Below are 13,586 nucleotides of genomic sequence, written 5' to 3' on the forward strand. Positions count from 1 at the left end.
ATGGAGTACCCCCATGCTATGCACAGGCTGGGGAGTTAATTCATAGTGGAGGCTGAGGACAGCTCAGGGCCCTTTGCAAACCAGACAGCCAGTTTGGGAAACTGAGAGCAGAGTGGAACGGCTCCTCCCTCTCCCAGGCAAGAGAACTACAACACAGCTCCACCTGTGGAGACACTGTGGGGAATTATATTTCACCTCACCTGATCAGAAAGGCTGGAGACAACTACTGGAAACTGTGTGACCCAGGGGCCAACTGTGTGACCCACTTGAGCCAAGAGGCAGGCACGCAGAGATGATAGTCCACTGAGCAAAGCCAGTAGCCTGGTCAGTAAGGGAACCTGGGGTGCCAGTCAGCTCGAGTTGAGACAACAAAGAGCTTTACTGGCTTTACAGCTGCTTCTACTACTGCACCTGCACAGGGAATCTAATTTGTAGCCCCACTCAATGCTGAGTACAGCATTCAGCCTATCCAACCAGGGAACCTAACCAGAGCACACAGGAAGCTGTATTGCCTACTCTACAGGCCTACACAGAGTGTCACTTGAACAGAGAGGACAGTCCCTGGCTTCCCCCTTACACAGAGCAAAACCAATGGCCTCAGTTGACCATGGAATTCAGTGCCCACTCTGGCCTGATTCATGTCCCCAGACAATGAGCTTTGCAGACCTTGGGTTGTATCCTGCTGACCTGCCAATGCAGGGAAGCTAATTCACAGCCCCATCTACTACTGAAAATAGTATCCAATCCCAGATATCTAGTAAGCCTGAACAGAGAATGCAGGAAAATGTAGAGCCCAGCCTAAACTTCTCTTGGGTAGAGATCCAGCCAGCAGTCTTATCCAACTATTCTCAGCCAGTGGCACAACACCCTCATTCCCATCTTCAGACTCAAACTTTTGCCTCACCCCAAAACAGACCATAATAGCAGCCTCCACCTGCCCAAAGACATTACCAGGAGACACCCAGAAACCCAACTGAGCTGACTGGTGAAGAACTGTCTCTGCCAAAGCAAACCTGTAAAGTCTGGGAGAGGGGCCCAATTCCTCAAATGTACAGATACCAACATAAGGAATCAAGGATCACAAAAAATCAAGTAAATATGACAACACCAAAGGAAACTGATAAACCTCCACTAACTGCTCCAAGAAATGGAGATCTATAAACTATCAAAGAATTCAGAATAATTCTTTAAGAAAGTTTGGTGAATAAGAAAAGACAGACAACCAAACAAAATTAGGAAAATGCATGAACAAAATGAGAAGTTTGAAAAGGGAAAAGCAACCATCAAAAAAAAAAAGTCAAACAGAAATTTTAGAGTTGCAAAATAAATAACTGCAATGAAAAAGTCAGTAGAATTTCAAAAGTAGACTCAACCATGCAGGAGAATTACAACCTGGAGAATAGGATATTGAAAATTACCCAGAAGAGCAAAAAGAGAGAAAAAGAGTGAAGACAGCTATGGATTATAGGACACAATGAAAAGAACCAACATTCACATCATGAAAATTCCAGAAGGATAAGAGAAAGAGAAAGGGACAGAAAGTACATTTAAAGCAATAATGGCTGAAAACGTACCAAACCCAGGGAGAGAAATGCGCATTTAGATCTATGAGGCCCAAAGAACCCCAAATAGGTTGAACCTGAATAAGACAATATTGAGACACATTATAGTTGAATTGTGAACAATCAAAGAAATGTAAATAGACTATAAAGATATAGTCATGAAAACAGTATGGTACTGGCATAAAAACAGACAGACCAATGGAGAAAAGGCAGTGTTTTCAATAAATGGTACTGAGAAATGGAATATTCACATGTAAAAGAATGAAACTGAACCCATATCCTACCCATTGCAAAAATGAACTCAAATGAATGAAAGATTTAAATGTAAGATCTGAAACCATAAAATTCCTAGGAAAAAAAGTTAGAAATAAACCTCCTTAGTATGTTCCTTGGGAATGAATTTTTTAACATGATACTTCAGGCACAAACAACAAAATCAAAAATAAACAAACAAGACTACATCAAACTAAAAAGCTTCTTCACAGCAAAAGAAACCACCAACAAAGTGAGAAGACAACCTACGGAATTGGAAAAAAGTATTTGTAAACCATATATCTGATAAGGCATTAATATTTAAAATATGCAAAGAACTCAAAAAGCCAAATAATCCAATTAAAAATGGGCAAAGTACCTCAACAGACATTTCTCCAAAGAAGAAGGCTAACAGGTACATGAAAAAAAAATGTTCGACATCACATGTCATTAGGTAAATGCAGATTAAAACCACAATGAGCTATGACCTCATGCCTATTAGAATGGCCATCAACGAAAAGACTAGAGATAACAAATGCTAGTTTGTGGATGTAAAGAAAATGCAATCCTTGTGCACTGTTGGTGGGATTACAAATTGGTGCAGCCACTGTGGAAACTAGTAAGGAGGGTCCTCAAAAATGTAAAAGTCGAACAACCATATGATCCAGCGATTCCACTTCTGAGATTATATCCAAAGGAAATGAAAAACCTAACTTGAAAAGATATTGTACCCCCATGTTCATAGCAGCATTATTACAATAGCCAAGACATGGAAACAGCCTCAGTAGCCACTGATGAATGAATATTCATCATAATAGAATATTATTCAGCCATAAAAAAAAATGGATGGACCTTGAAGACATTATGCTAAACAAAATAAATCAGAGAAAGACAAATACTGTATGATTTCACTTACATGTGGAATCTAAGAGCAAGCAAACAAACAAAAACAACAACAAAAAAACAAGCTCATAGAGGAAGAGATCAGACTTCTGGTTACCAGGGGTGGAGGGTGTGGGGAGAGGGAATTGAAGAAGGCGGTTGAAAGGCACGAACTAGTTAGAAGACAAATAAGTACTGGGAACGAAACGCACAACTGCATGATACATAGGAAAATTAGGAGAGTAAATCTCAAGAGTTCTCATCACAAGGAGAAAATTTTTTCTTCTTTTCTTTTCATTGTATATGAGAAGACGGATATTAACTCAATCTATTGTGGTATCACTTCACAATATACATAAATCAAACCACAATGCTGTATACCTTAAATGGTGATGTACATCAATTACTTCTCAGTGAAACTGGAAAAAAAATAGTTCCTCCAAAAAATGTGAAGGGTTTCTATTAATAAAAGCAGTAGTTCCCCCAAGATACCCTATTTTATGAGAATTTTATGAAGTTAATTAAGATTTTACTATTCATGTTCTTCTATTTTTATTAGAGATCCACATGAGCCAGAAGAATATTAAAGGAAGCCATCAGTGAGTGGAAAACAAACTAAAATATTTTATTCCTACCCATTACATTAAATTGAAGACATCATTACATTTGAAGCATTGCTTATAATAAGGATAAGGTTGATGTAATAAAATATGATTAATCAAGGCCTGATTTAATAACAAAAAGTGATAATCAGAAGAGTACACATAACAACATGCACAGTGATATGTTTCTCTTCCAAAAACTTCCCCCAACTTTCTTTCAAGGTGTTACAACATATAATACTTATATTTTAGAGGTAATGCTTTCTGCTACTTACTATCTTCCATTGCAGCAATTAAGATCTTATAAAAAAAGTTCTTTGTCTTTCTTTTCTTTTCTTTCCTTGACCAAAACTTTATTTTACTAGCTTATTTTGTAAACCCGTAAGGTGAAAACAATCCAGTAATTTAATAATCCATCCAATCAAGTATGACTAAATTTATACCAGAAATTCATTAAGCCAGAAGTTTTCGTGCCCTCACTAAAATAGCATTCTAAAAATTGTCTGATTCTAAATTAATAATTGATTATGGTCCACATATGAATGTAAGGAACCATTTTTGTTTCACCGTATCTTTGTTTCAATCATTATCCAGTACACTGAAGGACAACTAAACAAATGCTTATTACCATTCACAATCTGTACCTTTGACAAAGGACCTGCAGCTGTCACCAGCATAGTTTGCCCCACATTTTCCATAACACCTCTAACGAAACTCCAGTGTTAGCACAATTTGTGATTTCATTTAGGAAAGTCCTCATTTTTTTTTTTTATATGAAGTTTATTGACAAGTCCTCATTTATCACAGCACAAGTAAGGACTTTCAGGTGTCTTCAAGTAACATGATGTTACATAGACAGTTCAGCAAAATCTTACACAGCAAAATCTTACGCAATGAAAGTTTTGCTGATCCAGCAGTGGCAGGATTAATTATACCAGAAGAGTAATAATAACTATAATGATCATTTATTGTCATGAATGGCCCAGGCTCTGTGCCACAACTTGGTGAAGTAGGCAGCATTATCCTCATTTTAGGGTATTACAGAAACTAAGAAACTAAAATGACTTCACCAAGGTCCCATAATTATGAATCTACAGAACAAAGATATGAGCTCGGTTCTGTTGAGTCCTCAGTTCTTGGGCTTGCTTACCCATCACTTCACTGACATACGCCTATGTCCTTATCCTTAATAACTGTTTAAAGTTATTCTCAGGGAACTTGAATATTTTGAAACTTCCCCCAATGTCATGGACCCATGGATTTATATTTAATCAAGCAATGTGAGTTTTTTTTAAATGATGGAAACATATGGTAAATAATCCAATATTCACAGATGTGGAAACAGAACAGATAGCAAATAATCAGAGTTTTTTGAGTTGGAACTCAGTACTGGGGAGAAAATTCAGCTCTCACTTAGATTAGGCATTTTCTCCTCCTAATTATGATATACTTTCTAATGCAGAGTGGCCCAATGCTTTGATATTTTCAAAGCATTTTATTAATATAAGCCTTTCAATGTCTTTGTAAAGATTCATTAACCCAATTTTACAAATGAGCAAACTGAGATTCAGATAGGCTGACTGCCACGGCCACATAGTATTATCATCATGTTCCAATTAACTCTTCCTAACTCAGTAACTTTTTTATTTTAATATAGGAGTGTTCAGTTGGTAACATATTAAATTTTTCTATTCTTTCCCAGCCTTAATGTCTCATAGATGTTAACTCTTTAATTTAGTCCATCAATTTCATGCCATTGATTTCAGTGATATATAACTACACTTAATATGTGCTCCAATAAAATATGTACTTGGTTTGTGATAACTGTTTTTAAAGTGAAAACTTAAAATAATACTGGAAATGTAGAATAATAGGATCAGCCGTGATGTAGTCACAGAGTAAGGCACTTTAAAGATACCTCAGGGGTCTAACTGAAGATAAATACTTCTTGACCAGGTCAGAAGTTTCTGGCCTTTGAGATAAACATCCCATTACAGTTGGAACCTCAAAGACAGACATACAAATTACTACACTAGCTTGTTTTTCCTTCTGTTTTCTTGAGAAAGCAGCTACCTCCTACAGCAAGCACTGAGGATTATTCTGTGAGGAAGCAGTGCACTCTAATGTCAATAATAAGAGGTCAAGGTGCAATCCCAAATGTCCTTAGCTTTCTTTAGTTTGCCTTTGAGGATGCTGTATCTTTGAATTTATATGAACACATTTAAGCACATTTGAGTTAACCAGTCTTACATCTCCATCGTATCTCTTATTCAAGTTTCTGGGATGTTCTCTGTATCGAATTGAGAGTTAGTAAACTCGTGTATTTGCTCCTTCTCTGGATCCAGTTCAATAAAGATCTGTCAAGATATTGCCTTTTGTAGTTTAATAACTATTAGAATGAATTGCCAGATGCCTTTACTTAGTCTGAAAGCAATTACCTGGCCTATTTAAAAAAACCACTTTCCAAATCTATTCCCATTAGACTTTCCACCAATCCATATGTTAATATTTAAAGTTCCTCATTAGTACAAAGTCATCTAACTTTTCATGCTCATGAATCTCCTCCAACATCTCCAGCTCAAGTTTAGCATTATGTGCATTCTTGTTGTTATTGTCACTGATTTTGTCATTGTTGTTGTCAAAAGGAGGACTTTGTTCTTTTGGAGAGGGTGCCCTAGTCTGTCTTATGTAAAGTCTTCTGAATCCTTCATACCTCACCATCTCAGCTATGCATTGACAGTAATGTTTTTTTTTTTTTTTCTATTTTTGCACCACGGAATGAGAAAAGTTCAGGAAAATGCCTCAGCTTACCTCCGAGTTACTTGAAACACATGGAAACCCAATGTTTAATATTCTGTATCTTCATTTGTCCTTGGAAATGCTCAGTCATCTTTGACAAAATCATTCTGTCTATGAACTAATGAGGGCCAAACCCTTGGATGTTAGTGGAAAATCTCAGTCTGCCTCTCTTGATAGTCACAGATTTATTGTACAGAACCCAACTGGTAATAATTTTGAGGACCTAGGTACATTTCCAGTTCCCTTCCAGCAAGCCCCTTAGATTTTCAAAGTAAAAGAAGAATATGTTCATTTATCTAGCTATCCAAAAATAGTCAATGCATGGCTTCCCAAAGACCATTCATTCAGTTGGTCTTTACACTGCTACCAGCATAAAAGTCCACCCCCAATTTTTGTGCATTTGTCTTCTGCCTGTGGACGAAAAGTTATAAACCATATAGACAAGGACTACATCTTCCTGCTGGTCTAGCACCTTACTAGTTCTTATTAGAACATTAGTATTGAGGTGGAAAGATGAGAGATATTGCAAATGATAAATGACTCCCACAAGATTTGTCTCAGTATTTATCATGGTTCATGTTTTATGGGTGAAGAAACACAGTAAGATCGTAGTGGTTGTTAAGACATGCAAATAAATATAATGAGTCACTGGAAGTTGGAAAATAAAAGTTATAAATACCACAGTTTTTACTAGATTATCCTCCTTGGTAGGGGCTGAGATGGGGAGAATTTGCAGGACAGTACAATGTTTTAAGAAAGACTGACTGCTATAATATATTTGAAAACACAATGATGTGCTTAAGAATTAAGTTAAACTAAGAATTTAGGCAAGGATTCCAAAGGATTAAATATGAGCAGTGCTGTTGTTAATCTAGAAACAGTAAAAGATAGATTACATGGTAGGATTCCCAAGGATTCTTTGAAGTTGAAAAGATATATTTTGGAAAAGAATTAGGTTAAATAATTTATAAGAAAATAAAGTGAAGAATCATACTAAACAAGTATCTTCTTTTGGCTAGGTACTTTATATATTCTCACTTAATTGTCAAAATAAATAAGAAAGACTAGTTCACTTTGTCCTCGAAAAAGCTCAGACTCAGGAAAGTAAAGTAACCAGCCCAAGGGTACATAGCTCACGCTCTTTCATCCACCTCACATCATTTCTATGAATAACCAATCTGCTCAAATATTCATGGAAGTTGAATTTAATGTTGGTATCTTTATAAAGTGAGTTAAGATTCAGTATTAACTCTGAATTTCAGCATTGGATCATTAGTCAACCATAAATCAATCAATAACGCTATTCGTCTATGTCTAATGTGGACAAATGATGGAGATATTGAAGATCCTGAAGGAAAATAATATCTTATTCCTGAGATGGATGGCATCTCTTTCAGATGTGCATAAATCTATGGAAAAATATATACACCTACAGAATTATGGATACACCCAGAATCATTTTGTAAGCCAAAAATCAGAAGGAAGTGACTGGTGATAAATGTTGGAGTGACCCGAGTTAAAGTAGTCCAGATATGTTTATGTCTAGGAATCAAATTTTATAAATTTAAACGTGATATAGGTGCTCACTATGTGCCAGACATAAGTGACCATCATTAATCCTCATACCAACCTTGTAAAGTAGGTACTAATACTATCTCGGTTTTACCAGTGGCAAAACTAAAGCAGAAACAAAGAGTCCAACATCTTGGTCAGGTTTCCAGAGCTGGTAAGTGGCAGAGCTGGGATTTAAACTGAGGCAGTACCAAAGTTGCTGCTCTTACATTCACCTTATACCTTCAATGTCAGTATGCCATGTAAGTAAGCAGTCTATATTTATCTTAGGACATAAAGATTAGGATTCCCTAACCCTTGCTATAAATTTTACATGTGAACATACTTCACCATTGTTCTTAGAGGAACACATTCATTAATTTATTCAACATATTTACTGAATACCTACAATGTGGCATACACTCCTCATGTGGGGGAACAGAACAGTGAACAGGACACACAAGGGCCCTGCTCTGTTACACTCACAGTACCAGGCACTCAATACATGTTAACAGTGTAGTACAATGCATTTTAGTTTCAAAAATAATGTATGTTTTCATTGGCTTGGATAAATTACCTACATCACTTTCCTTAATCCAAGTTACCCTTAAAATCTACCTTTAAAAATTAGTACCATGTTCCCAAAATTTCTATTAAGTAGAAAGGTTTGGGGGATTCCTACTTAGAATCAGAGGAGAAGTTAAAACACTCCTACAGTCTTAAAATGATTCTCTGAATGGGGCATTAAATCATGTACCTTTGTAGTAGTTATATTTTCATAATAAGATATGCCACTCTTGTCCACTTAAGGAACCATTCCCTCCCACTGCTCCAAACTGCTTATTATACATGTTGTTCAGTGTCTTTTACCCAGTGAGTAGCTATTAAAGGATGTTTAATAACATGTGGAGAATAAGGTATCCTACATTAAAGAAATTCACACTGCCATTACTTCCCCAAAATACCAATCATTTGCCAAATTTAAATGGCCTTAGTAGCCTACCAATGTTGCTTTTTCCTATTACAAAGACCCACCTCTAAAAATCAAGTACAACCCATTAAAATGAATGAATATTCTAGAAACCTGCTAAAGTAATCTACATTTTAATGAGACGGGAAGGGCTCTAGGAATATTTCCATTCCCTTGTCTCTTACATATGTTTCCTTACCTGCCCTCTAGAGTGGAGGATGTGAGCAGTGTCAGGCTCCGCTAAGATCCTCCCCCACCTCCACCCCCACCCCCAAGTTTGCTGCCTAAGCTTGCACGCAGGGACCCACATGGCATCACGGAATGGGCTCTTTACATATATGCAGTGCCATAGCTACTTACAGAGCTATGCACACGCGTGTATGCCCATGTATGGGTGTGCTTCGTACGCCTGTGATGGGACCCGCGTTGGTCTCCCTCTCCTTTCCACCTGACCGGTGGGGAATCCCAGCAATTCCCCGGAACTCAGGGAATAGTGAGATGAGGTAAATAGCTCTTTTCCCTTCCCTGGTGGCAGGCACCGCTGGGTGCCAGGAATCTGCAATGCCTCTTCTCACAAGCAGCTAATAAAAGGAGACTGGGAAGATGAGCAAGTGGAGAATACATGAACGAGGAAAGGGCCGTTGTACGAAAGATGATGCTTCGGGAGCTACCGAACTATGATTGTGTTTCTACATTACAAAGCCCTAGGAAGCTAGAGGGGAGGCAGAGAAACTCCGAATCTAAAATGCTCTGAGATCATTTTTCTAATTGTGCCTAGAAACCACCGCTTGGCGTGTGTCCTGCGCGGGGTTAAAGAATCCAAGCGAGCGCCGGCTGAAACTCGCCGCGCGGCATCCGGCACTTTGAGCTTCGGTGGGGTTTGCGCTCCGAAGACGCGTCCACGCACCATTTTCCCAGGCGTTGTGCGGGTTTCTTAAACAGCCCAGCTGCTGCCGCTGAAAGGAGTTTCTAGAAGCTCCTTCTCTACTGCCTCCCCTCCCCCATCTTTTTTTTTTTTTTTTTTTTTTTTTTTTGGTTTTTACCCCCGCGAGGAGCTTCTCCGGCTCCACTGCGTCCGCCCTCCGAGGGGTACAGGTGCCGCTGTCCCGACTTCTGCCGCTCCGTCCACCGACGCCGCCTCCTCCGGGCGGGCCTGGGGGCTTCATCCGGCGCTGCTGCATCGCGAACGGTCTCTCGCTGGGCGCTGCGGCCGCTGCCCGGCGCCCGGGACTCCCCGCCCTCCCGCGCGACCCCGCGCCCGGGCGGGCGGCGCTTGCGGCGGGCGGGGGGCGGGGAGGGGAGAGGGGGCTCGTCTAGGGGTAGCCGCCTCCTCTGCAGCCTGCTGGCGCCTCGAAACCCGGACCTGCCTCCGCCTCTTCCTCCAGCGACTCCATCCCTCCTCCCGCGCCTCGTCCTCCCGCCGCCCCCGCCGCCGCGCCCCCGGTGGCTGCCTCGGCGGACCCGGGAGGGGGCCCGCCGCGTCCGCCGCCCGCTCGGCTCGGCCCGGCCCGGGAGGCGTGCATGCCCCTGCTGCCCGCGGCGCTCACCAGCAGCATGCTCTATTTCCAGATGGTGATCATGGCAGGGACGGTGATGCTGGCGTACTACTTCGAGTACACCGACACGTTCACCGTGAACGTGCAGGGCTTCTTCTGCCACGACAGCGCCTACCGCAAGCCCTACCCGGGCCCGGAGGACAGCAGCGCCGTGCCCCCCGTGCTCCTCTACTCGCTGGCCGCCGGGGTCCCCGTGCTCGTGGTAAGCCCTGGGGGGCCCGCCCTGGCGTCGGACTCCCTTCTGTCGCCCCTCACCTTCGGGGTGGAGGCCCCGCTGAGGGTCGGGGCGCGGCAGCTTTGCCTTCTAAGTTCCTCCAAGTTGTGGGCAGCCCCTTCCCCAGAGGACATTCTTCTAGGGCGCGTCAGGGGTGGGTGCGAAGGAATCCCGCACCTCTCCCCACATGCCACCCCCGCACCCCCTGCTGCGGCTGCAGTATTGGGTGGCGGGGAGGAGGATGAGAGGGAAGGGGGCCGTGGGAGGTGATGGGTGGGGGGTCGGGGCTGGGGAGGAGGTGAGCCCTGGGGATGAATTTCTACTTCCTCCACTCAGTGGCCTTGCTCCGCTGGCCGCCTGCTCTGAGATTGCCCCTGGAAGATGAGCAGCGGCGGGCCGGCGGGGAGGAGAGGGCATCAGTTGCTGGGGTGTGGAGGGGACTCCTGCTTCCTGAGTCTGGGCGCGTATTCCCGTTTTACCACCGCCTTCCCTTTCACATGAAAGTGCCAGTGGGACTAAGCTGACCAGGGAACAAATAGCTAAAAAAGAATGTTGAAAACTGCTAAGTGGAAGGGTCCAGCAGCAGTGCTTGCTGAAAAGCAGGAGCTGTGTCCAAATTACAAGATTCATTTAAAGGCTGCTCCAGTCTAGTCTCTGGGCATCTTAAGTCCTTATCTCTGATAGCTTTGCTTAGAATGCCTTGGAGGTTTTGGGACTGTGTGTGTGTGTGTGTGTGTGTGTGTGTATAAGGACACACACGCATATACACACACACGTATAATTATTAGAAGGATTATCACATAATAATTTACATATGTGAATATGGTGCAAAGTTATTGGTAGAACTGGTGGTGTTTCTTAAAGAAAACATTATGGTTCCTCTGTTATTGTCAAAGTATTGGAGGTTTCCTTCCAGTGGTACCGCTTCTCTCTCTCTCTCTTTCAACTCTCAATAGATAGCAAACAGGAAATTGGAAAATGAAGAGGACAGGGAAAAGGAAGTTTTATTTTAGTGGCTGAATGTGTACATTTTAACAATGAATGTTGAGAACATCGATGATATATCCTGGGTTTGGATATTCATGTTTGCTTTGATTTTAGGGGAAATGATTTAATATTTTTCCAAAGAATGGGAAGTTCCTAACACACATAATGGAATCCCACCAAGGAACTTCTTGATAACTTCAAAGTAACTTCGTTTATCACAGGTACCATGATAGTTGACTTGCACCAGAAAACGTTTTGTTTTGTTTTAGTGTTGTAATTTTCTAGAAATCCACCTTCATGTTTATGTTCTCTTCCATTTGAAAAACTGAAAAAAGAAAGAAAATGTAGTCGTTGGAGGGATTCTTTCTGCTTTCTGCAGATGTTGGGTTTTCAGGCACATGTTTTCTGGGTGACTAAATAGCTCAGGGTTTTTTGTTTTTGTTTTTGTTTTTTTAAGAAAAAAGCCCGTCACTTTTAGGTCACTTGTTTGGTTGCAACCATAATCAATAATGTCTGTAACGCTTCCCTTGGTAATTACTGTTCTGTGTCTTATTTAAATGAGATAGCACTCTTCAGATCCTGACCACCCATCCTTGGTGGCAAGTGTCAGTTAGAGACAAGAACGTATTGGCCCAAAGATGTTGATTATTTCCTACTAGGAGGAGAAAGGGAATTAGTCATTACTGAGTGCCTACTTTGTGCTGGGCACTGAAGAGTCATAATAGCATTTAGTCCTCAGTGCATTCCTCTCCAAATAACATTTGAGGACGCTGAGGATCAGATAATAAAATGGAAGGAGCTGAAAATAAAAATGGGAGGTGTGGTGTTTTTATGCCCATGGGACTGGCACCAAATGCCATGGTACTTCTACTGCTTCCAGAGAGCATGTTCTCAGAAAGAGGATGAGAGGGCTGATGCGGCAGGCATGGAGAATAAAAATTGAGAGGTTTTAAAAGGGAGGATCTCACTTGATTCCCATCATATTTTGACGTTCAGTCCTTTAGTTGCAAGAGAAAGAATTTGGGGGGGTCAGTCTGAAGAGAAGGAAGTGTTGGCTTTTAGAGGCTACCTTCGCTGCTGGCCCTTGTTTTCCCTTCTGCTTTTCCAAGCAGTACATTCTCATAGTAATGGCAGTCCTGCCTTTCCATTCCTCTTGAGAATACTGGCTTGGCACAGTCACTCTACGTGAAAATGATGTTGTCAATAATAATACTAGTAATGGCCATGATTTGTCGCATTATATACCTTATACCCATTTAATATTTGCATTATCTATGAAAGCAATTATTATTCTTGTCACCTAACATTTGCAAAAACTGAGGCTTAGAAAGGTAAACTAATTGCCCAAGGACCAGGGCTAAAAATGTCATACTCAGAATTGTAACCCTACTTTGTTGAACTCCCCAGCTGGAGTCTTTTCTATTATAATATACAAATTCAGCTTACTCATAAGTCATGCTTCTGAATAAATGCCTCAAACAGTCTCTGTCCCCATCTCTTACATTTCTTGGACTGTAGTGATGAAGCTTCTTCATATTGTATATTTTTTTACCCTTCAAACATCATTTTTAATTCTTTAGATTAATTTGAAAAGTAGCTCTCCTCACTACCACAATCAGTGGCTTTGTTTCACACTTGCTAAATTCATTTATCTAAAAATCAAAAGCAATATGTATTTTCAGTTTTATCATTTTTATGTAGTATTGTTTTGAGGCCCAGGTTTGGAATCTAACAAATTTGGATTCAGATTCAAAGTACTTCCTGCTGCTATGTTAACTGTTGGGAACCCTACTTGCTGTGTAACCTTGAACAACTTTGTTTAATCTTGTTAAGCCTCAACTTCCTAAGTCTCAGGATTGTGCATATTAAATTAGATGTAATACATGAATGTCATCCTCTGGCCCATAGTGGATAAGAGATAAGAGATCAGTAAATCATTGGCATTATTAATGAAGTGATAATTCAGTAAATGTTTATTGAATTCCTGTGTTTCAAGGCAGAGTAGAGGTTATAAAGAGAACTTCAAAAATAAACCAAACTCCTAAGGAGTTTACAGCCTAATTTGGGAAATCAAGTAAATATGCCAAGGTCATAGTATAAATCACCATAATAGAAGTGTGTACACACACACACACACACACAAACACACACGTACACATGCCACAAAGACTTCCGGTGGTTCAGAAGAAGATAAGATCATTTTTATTTGGA

At 40.8% G+C, this 13,586-nt stretch overlaps 1 protein-coding gene across 1 annotated transcript in view; it reads left to right on the forward strand.

The window, feature by feature from the left end:
• The first annotated feature begins 10,139 nt into the window (after positions 1-10,139).
• PLPPR5 (phospholipid phosphatase related 5) overlaps positions 10,140-13,586 on the forward strand; it is a 191,006-nt gene continuing 187,559 nt past the window's right edge. Inside the window, exon 1 of the mRNA XM_047082310.1 lies at positions 10,140-10,376. Within this exon, the coding sequence (XP_046938266.1) occupies positions 10,140-10,376 (237 nt within the window). The remainder of the gene's footprint in view (positions 10,377-13,586) is intronic.

This window comes from Lynx rufus, unplaced genomic scaffold (assembly GCF_022079265.1).
Source record: "Lynx rufus isolate CCGP_SWC_20201006 ecotype Redwood Valley unplaced genomic scaffold, mLynRuf1.p SCAF_2, whole genome shotgun sequence".
Taxonomy (NCBI): domain Eukaryota; kingdom Metazoa; phylum Chordata; class Mammalia; order Carnivora; family Felidae; genus Lynx; species Lynx rufus.